The sequence below is a fragment of the Schistocerca nitens genome, chromosome 3 (genome assembly GCF_023898315.1).
Source record: "Schistocerca nitens isolate TAMUIC-IGC-003100 chromosome 3, iqSchNite1.1, whole genome shotgun sequence".
Taxonomy (NCBI): Eukaryota; Metazoa; Arthropoda; class Insecta; order Orthoptera; family Acrididae; genus Schistocerca; species Schistocerca nitens.
In genome coordinates this window covers 892,427,709-892,444,864 of record NC_064616.1, presented here as the reverse complement: position 1 = coordinate 892,444,864, position 17,156 = coordinate 892,427,709, and the positions used below count along the sequence as shown (strand labels likewise).

The 17,156-nt window shown below is 38.4% G+C and overlaps 1 protein-coding gene across 1 annotated transcript in view; it reads right to left on the bottom strand.

The window, feature by feature from the left end:
• Positions 1-17,156, bottom strand: part of LOC126248949 (lysophospholipid acyltransferase 5) — a 181,672-nt gene that overhangs the window by 23,072 nt on the left and 141,444 nt on the right. The window contains exons 8-9 of the mRNA XM_049950479.1: positions 15,439-15,583; positions 15,042-15,189 (exon numbers count right to left, since the gene is read on the bottom strand). Coding sequence (XP_049806436.1) covers positions 15,042-15,189; positions 15,439-15,583 — 293 coding nt within the window. The remainder of the gene's footprint in view (positions 1-15,041; positions 15,190-15,438; positions 15,584-17,156) is intronic.

Genomic DNA, 17,156 nt, shown 5'->3' with positions numbered 1-17,156 from the left:
TGTGCCGACTATAACACCATGTTCAAACTCACTTAAATCTCGATAACCTGCAATTGCAGCAGCAGTAACCGATGTAACAACTGCACCAGACACTTGTTGCCTTGTGTAGGCACTGCCGACTGCAGTGCCATATTCTGCCTGTTTACATATCTCTGTATTTGAATATGTGTGCCTGTGCCAATTTCTTTGGTGCTTCAGTGTATGTTGGTGAGGATGGGCAACACACTGTTACATTATAGGAAAACAATGATACCAAAGTTGATTTATGGAGTGAACATTATAAAATAGCACAAGAAAACAATAATTTGCAAACTACAGCAAAAATGAACGTACCATCACAGTTCAGTTATTATCTGATAGGAGCACTTTCTACATCTTAAATATGATATATTAGATGTAGGAAATCCCAATCCCCTCATCAGTGCTACCTATTCGAAGCTACAAAAAAATTCAGTGTAGTGCTTGAGATGTATAGCTATAATGACAGCTTCTGAAATACTGTTTACAAAATCTAAACATGCTTTCTTGCAACAAGGCTACATAGACTGCAGGGGGAACTTCTCTCAAAAATGGTATTTTTACAGGCTGTGTAGAAAAAGTTGTGGGACATGTAATTTTAATAAGTGTTGTATTTACTGATCACCCATTTTGGTGCTACAGATGTGCTCTCTGCATTCTGCACTGAGGCATCTTTTGTTATGGCTGTACAGCTCACAGAATACTGGTGCCTGAGCTGAGAGATGACGTTCCGGCTGATATGAAATACTTAAGACCTGATTTTTCTAAAATTGTTAAGTGAAGAAATTTGATTTTTGCACATCTTACAGCCTTATATCTTCCCTTGACAAAGAACCGATTTCTTTTTGTTATCCATCATAGCTACTGTGCTGAATTAAATTAAGTAAACATTGTGTGAAGTTTTAAAGGTTTTGCAGATGTGAAAATGTATTGCATAGAATCTGTGTATGGTTGATCTTAGCTCATACATTGCAGGGAATGAAATGTAGATATATCGAAATTTCATTTAAAACAGAGAGCAGAATGATATCTCATTTTGTTCTCGAATTATTGGTTTTTATATTCGATGGTTTGTCACCCGTGACATGCTCAGTTCTGTCCATACGAACTTACTGGCTACTATGAAATACTTATAATCTGATTTTAAAAACCTATTAGATGAAAAATTTGATTTTGCACATCTTACAGTCTGATTTCTTTGCTTGATAAAGGACTGAATTTCTTTTTATTATACACCATAGTTTCTGTGCTGCATAAAATTAAGTAAAACACTGCATTACATTTTAAAGATTTTGCAGAGAAAGAGTTAATAAATGTGTTGACATCTGTACCTCACAAGTCACCTTACAGTGTGTAATAGAGGGTATTTCCTGCACAACATTTATTTACCCCCTTTCCTGTTCCTTCCACGAACGGTGTGCAGGAAGAATGATGTTGCTATTGCCCAATTTTGTGATGAAAGCTCTGTTACATCTAAGTCTATTTATTATTTAACTGGATGTTTTTTCTTTCTCACTTTTTATTCCTGTCAACATGTTATTTTTGTTTTCCTCTATTAGACATCTGATTTCCTCTGCTGTTAGCTCTGTTGTTAGTCCTGCATTGAAATTAGAGCTGTGGTTCCTCTCTTGTAGTTTCATTATGTACTCATTTCCTGTTATCAGATTCTCCACTGCTTGCATGCAACTTGTGTGTTGACAGTGTATTTAGGTACTCTTTCTAGCAGCTTTAGTTCTTGTTTTCTGACTTGTACGTCAGTGTGGTTGACCAGTCATATCTGGAATGTGTGGTTTGTTTGCCTACCATTTCTAACATTAGCTGGTGTGTTATTTTCTATAAGTGGGAGTAGTTTTTGTTGTTATTTTCCCTGCTTTATTTCCATTAGAGTTTCTGTGTGGCGTTGGATTCTATTAATGATGTCTATAAATATTTCTGAGATATTTATATCATTCGCTAGTTCAAGACGATAGTTCAAGGATGAGCATGTCGATCATGAAAAATAAATATTTAATGTCATGTTTTAGCCAGCCCACTTCTGCTCTAAGCTTAGCATGTTGTGTTGCAGGTGACATACTGTTTACAGTGACATGTACATATTTAGGTATTACTTTATGCGAGAGAGAGAGAGAGAGAGAGAGAGAGAGAGAGAGAGAGAGAGAGACATTCCGTATCATGACTCATCAACCTCACTGACATGCAAGTCACAACACAAGAACTAAATCTGCTAGAAAGAGGACCTAAATACAATGTCAACATGCATGTTACACACAAGACAGTGGAAAATCTAGCAACACAAAGGGGGTACAAAATGGAACAAAAGAGGAACAACAACACTAATTTCAGTGCAGGACTAACAAGAGAGCTAATAGCACAGGAAATCAGGTACATAATACAGAAAACCAAAAATAATGTACTGAAAACCAGAGGAACAAAGAACATCCAGTTAAAATAACACATAAACTTAAACACAACAGAGCTCTTGTCACAAAACCAGTCAAGGGCACCACCAAGGCAGTAAGAAAATAGGAGCACAAAAATTTAAGCCCAAAATTTATAGGAGAGAACAACATAATAAAACTAACTAGAGGCACAACACAGAGATATCACAAAGATACACAGACACCTCTAAAAAACATCTCACACATACTCATAAAACAGAAAGTAAAATGATTAAAACAAAAGAACCCCACCTGGGATCTACCAATTCATGTGTCATGATTGCAATTCAGTTTATATGGGACAAACAAGTAGAAATTTCAAAATCAGATACACTGATCACAAAAGGGCAGTTAAAAGCAACAGCAGTCATTCGACATTTGCAGGTCATCTCTTGGACAAGAAGCACAGACCAACAGACATAAACACAGACTTAAAAATTCTTAACTACAGCAATAGCTCTCCACAGAAACTTATAATAGAAGAAAATTATGATATACAAAAATCCATAGACGAAGGAAAAGCAGCAATGAATGAATACACAACTCTCAGAAGACCGAAACACACACACACACACACACACACACACACACAGGTGTGCGCGTGCATGTCACTGCAGAATTCAAAATTCCCTCCCAGAATACTGAGAACAAGATCGCAGAAGAAGTGAATATCACACAAACAGTGTGTGTGAGGAAGCACCACTCAAACATCCTGTAAAAGCATGAAAACACGAGAACTACAAAAAGTTAACTACACTGAGAGGCAATAATTACAGTTGTGCTGCAAATACCAGACAGACTTGTAAGAATCAATACCAGGCTTGTGAGAATTAATTCATAACACGGAGGTCTATATTTATTTTTCCTGTTAACATTTTGTGTCAGTACTTCTCTTGTTGTAAATGATACAATCTCAAAAGCTGGTAAATATCATAATGCATATATTCTTTGTATGTTGTTCAACAGAGAATAAATAAAACCCACTGAAGATGGAGAAACCCTTCAAAATATGTGTAGGTACTAGAAGAAGAAGAAAACTGTGTCTACTCAAGGCAGAACCACATTTGTTATTCCATATGAGGGACAAATAGTTTAAATAAAGACTAGTGAAAAAATTAATTACAGATAAATAAATAAATAAATAAATAAAAAAAAAAACTTGCTAATAAGTTACAAAATTCACCAACATCCATCACAGCACCAGGAGAATGAACACATGCCAGGTCACCACCATTTGGTGTTCATAAATATGAGACGTATTTTACAAGCGAATCAATAATTATTCATATTGCATCTTAAGCAATAACTTCAAAAGGAATTATTTCAGCAAGAAAAAAAACATTCCAATCTAGGAGTTACAAACTTCTGAAATGGGTAGGAAAATAATCTGACAGCAAACTACAAAATACAAAGCAAAACTGGAATCAGAAGCTATCCCATATCTACTTGTTAAATTGCAATAAATGATCAAAAACTGCATTTCTAATATTTTCATTATCATATCCATCTTTCCTTTGGACACCAGTAATGGAAAATACTGAACAAATGTAGCTTTTCAGAAAAAGACTGTCAAGAAAGGATGCAGATTTCTGGGCGCACACTGTAGGGTGGAAAATTGTAGGACTCCTCTTGATAGGTTAAGGGTAAACTACCCACAGGAAGCAGCTACTCAATTAGCAAAGCAGCTGTGGCATGCACATGATTTTTTTCCCTTTTTTTAGGCTAGGTGATAGTTTAAGATTATTTGATGGACTCCACCAGACAATCCACAGACAGCAAAATCAGACCGTGTACGAAGTAAAAACACTTTCACTGTCAAAATTTTAACAGTAAACTGCTGAAGCATTTGTAACAACGTTCTGGATGTACTGCCCTTCAGGAAAGTTGTCACGCTCAAATTATTCTTGGAACTGAGATACGGATGAAACCCAAAGTAGAAAGATCTGAAATATTTAACGAGGCATGGAAAATATACTGCAAACATAGATTCGATGTCACAGGAGGGGGAGAGTTCATTGTAGTTGAAAAAAATTTTGTCTGTCATTGTTGAAACTTAGTCTGACTGTGAAGTTATCTGGACATGAGTAACCGGTCTAGGTGAACTCAAGTTAATCTCTGGATGTTTCTACTGCCACCCAATTACACCGTAACAATTGTAGAATCATTCAAGGGATATGTATGCTGAATAGTGCAGAAACACTTGATTATGCATTATTAGTTGAAGGCAACTTTAACATACCATGTATAGACCCTGATGTCTATGGATTCATTGCCACTGATATAGATAGGCAGTCTTGTGAAGCAGTTCTCGGCATGTTTTCTGAAAACTGACTTAAGCAACTAGTTTGGCAACCGACAAGCAATGAAAATATTTTAAACTTTGTAACTACAAACAGCCCTATTTTATTGACAGTGTCAGTAAAGAGACAGGACTTAGTGATATGATACCACAGCAAAGATGATTACTAAAGTTTTATATCCAGCAAGAATGCTGGGAGAGTATGTATGCTGGGAATCGCATTCTATATAGAAAATGCACAGACATCATTTAGTCCTAACATGGTCGATGCAGAGGAATTATGGGCAAAGTTTAAAATGATTGTAAATCACAGTCCTGAGAAGCAAGTGCCGAGTAAATGGATTAAGTACAAAACAGACCCATCATGGTTTAATAACCAAAGTCAGAAAATGTTGAGGATGCACACTGTTGCATTCTTGATTCAAAAAAGAATGCAGACATGCTGACAAGACAAAAGTTAATAGCAATTTGTGCACCTACATGAAAATCAAAGCTCAAAGTGTACAATAACTTCCACCATCATACTTTTGTGAAGGGTATTACTGAGAACAAGAGAAAATTCAGGCCCTATGTAAAGTCACTAAGCAGTGCGAGGGATACCATCCAGTCACTTGTCAACCAGTCTTGTATGGCAACAGAAGACAGCAAAAGAAAAGCTGAAGTTTTAAATTTCACATTTAAGAAATCAATTCATGCAGGAGGATCATACAGACATACACTCATTTGACTGTCACACAGACTCCTGTATGGAGGACACAGTAATGGGGATTCCTGGCATCGAGAAGCAACTCAAAGAGTTGAAAACAAATAAGTTATCAAGTCTGAAAGGATTCCCAATTTGGTTTTAGAGACAGCACTACACATCACTGGCCATTTACTTAGGTCGCATTTATTGTGAGTCTCTTGCCTATTGCAAAGTTGCAAGGGATTGGAATAAAGCGCACGTGACTCCTGTATATGAGGACAAAAGGATGGACCCTCAAAATTACAGACCAATAAGCTTAACATTCACATTTGCTGCAGAATTCTTGAATATACTCTAAGTACAGATATAATAAATTTCCTGGAAACAGTAAATCTTTCATCCATAAATCAGCACAGATTTGGAAAGTATCACTTGTGCTAAATCAGCTTGCCCTTTTCACTCGTAACATAATGTTAAACCAAGGATGAATGGCAATAGGCAGGTTGCATATTTCTAGATTTCTTGAAAGCATTTGACACAGTATCTCACTGCAGAATTTTTACAAAGATCAAAGAATATGGATTAGTTTCCCAGATACGTGAGTGGCTCACAGACTTCTTAAGTAATACAACCCAGTACGTTGTCCTTGAGGGTGAGTGCTCATCAGAGACATCTTCTCCGCATACATAAATGATCTGATGGACAGGGTGAGCAACAATCTGCGAATGTTTGCTGATGACACTGTAGTGTACAGGAAAGAGTCACAATTGGGTGACTATAGGAGGAAACAGAATGACTTAAGACATAATTTCTATTTATTGTGATGAATGATAATTTGCTCTAAATGTAGAAAAATGTATGTTAATGTAGATGAGTAGGAAAAACAACTGTGTAGTGTTTGAATACCGTATTAGTGGTGTGCTGCTTGACACAGTCACATCGACTAAACATCTGGGTGTAACATTGCAAAGCATTATGAAATTGAACAAGCACATAAGGATGGTAATAGGGAAGGCGAATGGTTGACTTCGGTTTATTGGGAGAATTTTAGGAAAGTGCACCTCATCTATAAATGAGACCAGATATAGAACACTAGTGCGACCCATTCTTGAGAACGGCTGGAATGTTCAGGATCCTCACCAGGTTGGATTAAGGGATGACATCGAAGCAATTCAGAGGCATGCTGCTAAATTTGTTATCATTAGGTACAATCAACACATGAGTAATACAAAGATACATGAACAACTTAAATGGGAGTCACTGGAGAAAGACAAAGTTCTTTTTGCAAAAGACTAATGAGAAAATTTAGAGATTACGGATACGCAACTGAGTGCACAACAATTCTACTGCCGCCAATGTACATTTCATCTACGGGCCACAAACATAAGATAAGAGAAATAACGGCTCATATGCAGGCATATAGATAACTGTATTTCCCTGGTTCCATACATATTCACATAAATTCTACAAAATACCACAAAGCTCAGCGGGCACAAAGAGAATGCTGCGGGAAGATACCTGTGACAAATTTTCTTTATCTGGTGTTGACAATTTACATTACCATCAAAAAGAGAGCAAGGTTAAAACCTCTGAAGGTCTTCTGCAAGTTTTCTACTCATAGCTGTTATTAACAACATGATCAATAACCTATTCCTGTAGTACAATAGTTGCATCACAACTAAACTGTTGGAAACATGGGAGAATTTATAAGTGTATGTTGATCATGCTGATCATTTCTAATGAATGACTGAAATTAGAGCTGCTAATACTGAAGAAATAGGCAGGAAGGTTGTAAAGATGACTTCTGGAATTATCAAAGGTGAAAGGAGTACACTTACGTAAGGCACTTTTCAATAGTTATAACCTTCATTCTAAGATAGTAAGATAGGAAAAAAATCAAAGTCGGTCAAGAAAGGAAAAAATTTAACACATTTTGAGTAATGATGTGTCTAACACTAAGGATGATTCTGTACAGCTAAAGATTCTGTTTCTCTCCCCCCCCCCCCCCCCCCCCCCCCTCTCTCTCTCTCTCTCTCTCTCTCCCTCTCTCTCTCTCTCTCTCTCTCTGTGTGTGTGTGTGTGTGTGTGTGTGTGTGTGTGTGTGATCTGATATCAAATCAATAGACTTGAGCAGAGCTCTGCCAGGCAATTGATTCTACAGGAAATCAAAAGACAAAGTAAACACTGAGGCCTTATTAAAAACATACACACAACCATTAAAGCTGCTACCAGGGTCATCAAATTATCCAGCAGTACTATAGATCAGGTACTAATAAAGATAAATATTTACACAAAACTGGAAAAATGAATACTGGTTTCACTGATCATTATGAACAATTTACTGAATTTCCAATAGAGACCACTGGCAATACTGAATCACAAATAACAATAAAAGGTGGAAATTTTTAGAAAGCAAAACTTAGAATACCTCAGGCATTTCCTGAAAAAAGAAATGTGGAATGATATATACAAATATGCCACATATTTATTGCAGCCAGTGGGTTGTGCTGGTGGTAATAAAAGACTAAACAGTGCAACAAGAATTTGTGGTGATTTCAAAGCTGCTATAGACAACCAGTCCAACACTGATCTGCAACTGACACCTTGCATGAAAGAATTTCCAAACAAATCAATTGGACTGATCCATATTTACAACTTCCCCCTGATGTGAAGGTAAAGCAAATACAAAATAAACCATCTCAAATGTATAGGTGTAATCATTTGCATTTTGGACTGCAATAACTCCTCTCAACATATTTTAAAATTATCTGGAGCAATTAATAAGGGATACCATTTACTGTGCTGACTACCTTGACAACATTACTGTAAAACAGTGGCTTATACTGCAAGCTGGATAAATGCAGTTTCTTTAAGCTGAGTGTTAAACACATAGGGCACATATAAAGCAAGGAGAGGCTTACGCCCATACCCTAGCATGTTACAGCAATAGACAACTTATCAGCAACCAAGAACTTAAAAGAAATTCAAATTCTCCTCAGTCAAGATCAATTATTACAATAAATTTATTACAAATAAAAGTCTCAAATCTTCTTCCTGGCAGGCCACACTTGCACCTGATCAATGGGTCACAATTCCTTCTGGTAACTCACAGCACGACTTCAGTGCTGACTATCATATAAAAATGCTGATGGCACATGCTAGTCAACTACTTTCGATTAAAATACGTTACTACTGACTCAAATTAATTTTAGAGAAGAAGGCATCAGGATGATAAGAGGGTTAAGAAATTTCACATATACTGTATCTCTATAGAATGAAATTTCAAATAATTATGGATCACAAGCTGCTCATTCTCTCTTCAGGCTACAGCCTATGCTTTTGGTAAAGATAGCACAATGGTTCAATAGATAGACTTTATTCTTGAGCAACCTCCAGTAGAACATCCATTCCAAGACCACCTCTCAACATGGAGATATTGACTGGACTGTATATCCTATGGCCCCAATAGTGAGTCTGGCAAGCAGCTGGTAGTCTGTCTTTAACAGACATCAGCATATGGTGTACTATAGGAGAATTCTCTATTACTGCTCAAAAAGTAGCCTAGTCTACAGAGTGAGACCCGCTACACTGCAATGTACTACTGCCTGTTAAGTATGGGTGCCTGGAGCAGCTACCAAAGAGATCAAAGCCAAGTTTTGAAACATACTTTTCACTGTACTGAAGGCTCAATGCAGGCATCCTGTTATTGCCTATGAAGTATGAGGAACACAAGATTGTCATCCTACAACCACTTCGGGCACAGATCCTTCAGTGATTGCAGAGGTCACATTGAGGTATCTACAATTACATCTACACTGGTCAGTCAGAACATTATGACCACCTACATAATAGCTCGCATGTCCACCTTTGGCACAGATAACAATGACGATGCAATGTGGCACGGAGGCAATGAGGCCTTGGTAGTTCGCTGGAGGGAGTTGGCACTGTGCACACAAGTCACCTAATTCTCATAAATTCCTGGGACGGGGGTGATGAGCTCTAATGTCACATTCAACTGGGTTCAGATCTGGTGAATTGGGGGGCCAGCAGATCAAATGGAATTCGCCAATGTGTTCCTCAAACCACTCCATCACACACTTGTGACATGGTGCATTATCTTGCCAGAAAATGCCATTGCCATTGGGAAACATGATCATCGCGAAGGGTTGTACGTGGTCTGCAACCAGTGTACAACACTTCTTGGCCATCATGGTCCCTTGCACGAACTCCACTGGATCCATGGATGTCCACGTGAATGTTCCCCCAGAGAATAATGTAGCTGCTGGCAGCTTGTCTACGTTCCACAGTACATGCGTCAAAGAGCTGTTCTCCTGCAGGATGACAGATTCGTGCCATCCCATCGGCATGATGATGAAGGTATTGAGATTCATCAGATCATGCAATGCTCTGCCACTCGGCCAATGTCCAGTCCCAATGGACGTGTGCCTATTTCAGCCATAGTTGCCAATGTCATGGTGTTAACATTGGCACATGCACTGATTGTCAGCTGCGGAGGCCCATTGTTAGAAGTCTTCAGTGCACTGTGAGTTGAGACACACTTGCACTCTGCCCAGCATTAAAGTATGATGTTAGTTAGACCACAGTTCGCTGCCTATCCTATTTTACCGGTCTGCCCAGCCTATGTCCGACATCTTTAATGAGTGGTGGCCGCCCAACCCCACAATGTCTGGACATGGTTTCACCAAATGTTGAAGACACTCATCAAAGCACTATTTGAACACATGACAAATCATGCAGTTTCTGATGTGCTTGTGCTGAGCTTCCGGGCCATCACAATCTCCCCTCAGCCAAACTCACATACATTGCACGCCTTCCTCATTCTACACATGGAAGGTACGCTTACTGATACTACTTGCCCTCTACGTGTGTGTGTGTGTGTGGGGGGGCGGGGGGCGTGCTTAGGGTGTGCGTGTGGGTGGGTTGGTTGGTTGGTTGGTTTGTTTGTTTTTTAGGTCGGGGGGGGGGGGAGGCAAACTGCTTGGTCACTGGTGTGTGTGTGTGTGTGTGTGTGTGTGTGTGTGTGTGTGTGTGTGTCTGACTAGCAGTCATTTCTTGCCAGGTGATGCTGCTATCAATGGATGGATTTATATCGATGGTAGGTTGGTGGTCATCACGTTCTGGCTGATCAGCGTACATCATCTATCATTTTCACCCTTCCCTGTTCCATTTGTAAATAATGCACAAGAAGAACGATTATTGTAAACTTCCATATGAGTTCTAATTTCTCTGATTTTCTTGTCATGGTTATTTTGCAAGACACATGTGGGATGAATTAATGTGCTGCCAGACGTTTCCTCAAATGTACACTCTCAGACCTTTAACAAATCTCTCGTAGTGGCTGCCACTAGAATTTGTTGAAATCTGTAATGGTTTCGTGCTATCTAAATGATCCTATGATGAAGTGTGCCACACTTCATTGGATCTTCTCTATATTACCTTTAAATCTGTTGATTTTGTCCCATTCAGAATAACATAACACGTTTTATCTCCTAGAAAGTCCTGAATCCAGTCACAAATCTGGTACTATAAGCTGTTAAGCTCATACTTCATTCACTAAATGACAGTGCAAAACTGTACTGAACAGATCCAAGGAACACCACATCGACCTAGGCATCTTTATCTACGGCATTCTGAATTTCACAGACAAACAGAGCGAGCTGTGATTTGCAAGATCTCTGTATATGAAATCAGTGTTGGGTTTCATAAAGGAGATTTTCGTTCTCCAGAAATGTTATGATGTGTGATCACAGAACATGTTAAACAATTCTACAACAGACTGACGTCACTGATACAGGCCTATAATTATGTGCATCATTTCAATGACTGCTCTTGAAAACAGGAATGTGTTGTGTACATAGTTCCGCGTAGTCAGCGCATACACAATTTTCCCACTAGAATGTGCCCCGCTAAGCACAACAGCGCAGGCGCAGCGCTCATCTATCTCCGCACTACAAGATGGCGCTGACATAGTGACGGACCAAATTCTGCTTCTGCCAATCCGCATATTAATATGTAACGCAGCTAATGAGATTGCTGCTAACGTAGAACCTTTTCTCCTCATGGATCACACTCGCGCAGTGATACCTGAACGCGCAAGGTATTATAACGAGTGTACAGACCTCCGATTAGTCAGTCTGCATAAGTCTGTACCAGTCTAAAGTCAAATTTCAGTCTGCGCCTAATAAGATTATCATATTCCTGTATATAGCCATGAAGATAAATGTATAGACACTTTGTCAAGTATCAGAGATATGTGAGAATAAGATTAACGTACAAAGACCAAAGGAACTTCAGATTGTCAATTGTAAATAGCATCCAGAATCAAGTTAAGTCATTTTATGCTTGTTAATATTTTAATAAATATGTGTGAAAATTAATCAAGTTCTGTTTAAAGTTGGTCACCGTCAATCTGCTACTCTAAGCGTGCAAGTGGCATTTCTATCGTCTGACCTAACGGCAGAAGATAAACACGCCACCATAAGACCACGAGACATATTGCTGACACTCGCCTACTTCGTTAGAGCGACAAGTCAAATAATCTGATGGTGTGTGTACCGAAGGTCTTACAGTACACACACCACAGAATGACTTGTGGTTTTTTCCAATCGCTTGGTCCCCTTCATTGCTGCAGCGGAAAAGTGCACTTGCTCATCATCAAGTTTATTGGCCAGAAGTTGACGGTAAAAATGAAATAACAGTGTAGGCCTTCAATTCATGTGCTCTGAATCACGCTGCCTCGGGGAAGTATTTTTTCCCTCTGACCAAACTCGAACAGCCTCAGAAGCAGGTGCCTATAGACTTCACACATCCATTTGCAAAAACAGAGTGGCTGTTGATGGTTGACACACTTCTCAATTTTCTGTATGTGTGACAATGTGGCTGTACCACCACACATCCTACAAGATGGTTCCTAATCAACATTTTTACCACTGGGGAATCTCCCACACAACAGTTTCTGATTATGAGCTGCACTTCACCTTTTCAGACTGAAAAATTCTGTACATATGATATAGCCTTCAGTACCTGACCAAAACATTCAGAGTCCAAATAAGCAATATGCTGTTACTGAAAACAGCTGTGGAACTCTGACAAGCTTCCTTGTATTGTATCAGTCAATCTCCAGTAAATGTCACAGACCTGCAGAGCTGCTGCATAGGTAAAAGCATTGTTCTTGTTTCAAGTTGCTGCACCTGATCCAGCTAGCCCAGACAACAACACAATGCATGTATTATTGTTTAGACTCATATTTGACGAGAAACCAGAGCAGGCATAGGGTCATGGTTTCTCAAGGATCTCATATGTATGAAATCACAGCTAACTATAATCACCTGACCCATCACCATAATCAGTTGCAGCTATACAGGACGATTTTGTTTATTGGGGACAAACTTCTGGAAATGATCCCTGAGATGATAAGGAGTAAAAAAGCTCATATAGACATGAGACCAGAAATGTGTTCCACAGAAGGTACACTCATTGGAAGGTGTTGAACACCGCAGAATATGCCTTCGCTATTAGCACCAGGCAGGTGGCCTGCCAGCAAGAGGTAAGGCAGATGATCATGTGGGACATTCTTCAGGACAACTGCCACTATCACTTACAACTTGTGCAAGCCTTTTCATCAATGGACTTGCCTCTGTGAAGATAGTTTTGTTGCCAGTTCATAGGCCATCATGGTGTAGGGATTTCTGTTATCCACAGTATTCACAGATGAAGCTATTTTTACAAGGAATGGTATTGTCATCTTTCACGACACCCACCAGTGGGCAACAGAGAATCCACACAAAATAGTGGCACCAGTTTAGCCCCAATGTGATTATTCATGACCACCTATTGAGTGTGGAGCTAAAACATTACTACAGGTAGAAGATTCCCACTTGCCTGGTATGGTCTCATGTGTGCTCTAAATCACTGAACCTACAATGTCAAGGATCTTTTATATCCACCTTCAAGTGGGTGTATTTTCCTTGGAATGCATTCCTGCCCAATATGCACAATGAAGCAGACAGTGCAGCAAGTGACAGTCTATTCACTCTTTATGATGGCTTTAGTTACAACCTGTGTACAGCCCTACCTGCTATAATTTTGCATTTCTCTTTGTTTATAATAAGACTTATTTTCAAGCGCATGAAGAACTTTGGCCTTAATTTCTGATTGTGTTGAGTCACAAAATGTTTGGAACATTTTTTCTCTCTCTTGACACTCTTTCCTATACTGGTTTGTGATTGATTGCAGCACAGCTGCCCTCTTCCGTCACACACATGACTAACAACTGAAGAATTCCGTAGGATTCAAAACACTGTACATTATTTAGTAATTAACATTTCAGCTGCTAATAAAATGCATGTTCTTTTAAATAGAAATGTGAAAAAGCAAGATTTGTGATGTATATTATAAGACACAATAACTTTTAAAAAGGCACGCTAATGCTGAGTCGCTCATTTACGGAAGCTATTTAAAAGTGCACTGAAAACTATTACTATATTTGTGCACAATCAAGAGGAAAGTCACATGCAAATGTTTTAGTCAAACAGAGTAATAGTAATACATTAAAGATTTTGGTTATGACTTGTCAGTATCAAGCAGTAAGTCAATTTTTATTTATTTTCTTAGATTCTTTTCAGTAATGATTACCACATAGCTTGAAGTGCTTAATAGGAAGCTCATACAAGAATTACCATTTCCATATTACATCTTAACCACTGACATCTTCCAAGACAGCAAGAATATAAAATCATTAAATTATAGATGTATATCAATGAAAACATAATGTAACTGGAAAGGTAAAAAATCTACTCACCAACTGGCCACAGGGGGACACACACCTACAAAGTTTATGGAAATTTGCAAACTTACAGAGCTAGTGGGTCCTTCTCCTGGCAGAGGGGCTGAAAGGAAAGGAAGAGGGATGAAGGAAAAGGATTGGTGAGGTTTATGAAATGGGAGGAGTTACAGAAAGTTGGGGAAAAAGAAAAAACGCTGAGTTAGAGGAGTCTATTTCCTAAGCCTCACCAGTCCTTTTCCTTCATACCTCTTCCTTTCCCTCAACCCTTCCATCAGGAGGAGGAGCCACTGGCTCTGAAAGCCTGTTTATTTCCAAATCTTTTATGTATGTTTTCTCCTGCTGCTGCTTTGCAAGTAGATTTTTCATCTATCAAATTATATTTTATTTTCAAACACTGATTATTTTTATTGTTAAATTATAGGTGAGTTATTTGTGCACACAACAGAGTATATGAAATCAGATAAACATGCTGTAGTATCAGATTTATAAATTTAAAGGGGAGATTATGGAACATAAGTTACAGAATTCCTATTAATTTTATGAAGAACAAGAGGTTCATCAAAGTCTAAACTTATTGACTTCTGAAACCATATTACAAATAAATCAAAGTAATTCTCTTAGTCATGACTTGATCCTACAGATAAAATGAGAACACAGTTTTAAAACAACACCATATAAACATACAGTACATGTACACATACGTATGTGTGTGTGTGTGTGTGTGTGTGTGTGTGTGTGTGTGTGTGTTTAAGTAAGTAAGTGAGTGAGAGCGCAAGTGCTTGCAAAGTGTCTTACTTCTCTTTCAAACTGCATGATGACAAATTCCATAAAGAAGCAGGCATAATATCCTGAGTGCAAACCATGCCAAACAGCTAGGAATGTAAGCGTTATGGCGTAAGAAATTGCACGGCTGCCAAGGAACTTCAGGCGCCTAAATATGTACCTGAGCACAAAAAGCAAAAAGGAAAAATGTTTTAGAAAAGCAAAAGAATATGAAATAAAAAAATGCTGACTATTTTCTAGTATGTGTAAGAAGTACAAATAACAAGTAATTTATATTTCAGCTCAGTGAAACACACTACATGACCTCATTAAATAAAAGGTGTCAAAAATGTAATCTACTGATACTAATTACACAACTGTTATACTGACCAACAATTAAAACTAAAATACCTACTTAAAATTTACTCACGTTCCAACCCATAAATTTGTGTTAATGTTGAAAGAGGCTATGAAATCACCGAATTTAGTTGCGTTTTCATACACACTCAAGCTAACATTTTGACATCCATCCCATTTTATTATACCTTCTGGAGTTTTACCATTGAAAGTCAGTCCTAAAACAAAGCAAAATGGGTGGAAATAAAAGACAGTGAAAAACTTTTAATACAATGAAAACATCTTTTCTTGCCCTTTTTTAAAAATACAGATAAAGTAGCTGGATGACTTGTTTCTAAAACTGAAATATAACAAAAACTAGTACAATTCTTGCATATCTACAACCTGAATTAAAGAGAAACCTTCATGATAAATTTTTTAAGATACATTAAAAATGACAGATAAAATGTGAAGCCAGACACAATCATTCATTGAGATTCTTTCCCATTCAACAGTGCAGCTGGCACTGTCAAGTGTGCAGCTCTATCACCGGCAAAGTCTCAGTTTGAGGTCATACTGGGACTATAATTTTTTGCCACCTCCAATGTAGATGTGTTCTCACTTGAAGGTTTACATTGTAGGCAATAATGCAAAACACTCTGTGCAGTACAATACTCCAACACACAAAACTGCCTGACAAATTAAAACTGTGTGGTAAACTGGGAAACAAAACCAAACCTTGCCTTTTACGGGCAATGCTCGTACCGACCGAGAATAGTTGGTGATCGGTCCCCACAGCTTCAATTTTGCCAATAGCTCTCTCCTACTTTCCAAACCACATGGGTTGTACAAGGTAGCTCAGTAGCACAGTTGCCTGTGATAGGCAAGATTACAACTGTCCAGCACACAATTTTAATCTGCCACAAAGATTTTAAAAGAGCACACACTCTACTGCAGAGTGAAGTATTACTTCTAGAAACAAACTGCAGGCTGTGGTTAAACCATTTATCCACAATATCTCCACTTCAGGAGTGTTAATCCACCAATTGCAAACACCAGTTTTTGCTTCCAACCTATGCTTTACACACAAGCACACATGCTGCCCCCCCCCCCCTCCCCCAATCACAACGTATTTAAGTCTATATACCAAAAGAGAGAAAACTGCAAAGATAATAAAAGGTCTACAAATAAAACTTCTTCAATGTCACTTGCTGATCTCCATTAAAAAAAGATGACATGGAAATCTACATTTTAATACTTATGTTTTCTCTCACAAATATAGGGACACACTCACAAATAAAACAGGACTGAAATGTACCCCACATGTATCCATAAATATGTGGCACCATGGAATCAGTGCTGCACATGGCACCATGGAATCAGTACTGCACAAACTCCATGTGGTGGTATACCTCCAAATATGGAGAAAGCTACACATAATGATACTGAACTCTATGGAGGTGAGACAAATATAACTTCATCATGCCACATGGAGTGAGAAGAATCCCACATAGCTCCAGCTCACATAACTGACCCTTTGCTTAAGCAGCTCATACTGACACGTCTGTTCTGTTATAGTTTGAGCACCAGAATATTGTACTAGATGTGGTTCTACTGCAAGTGAAATACCATTGCTGCCATCCAACCCAGCTCATCCAGTCTGCAATAGAAAAGGGGGGAAGATTGGAAAAGGAGATTAGCTGTTTTTTTTTTTTTTTTTAAATGGTGATACCTTGGTATTTGCCTATAAGCAATTTAGGGAAAAGATGGAGAACTGAAGTATTTTAAGGAGTGTTGGCAATAATTCACCAC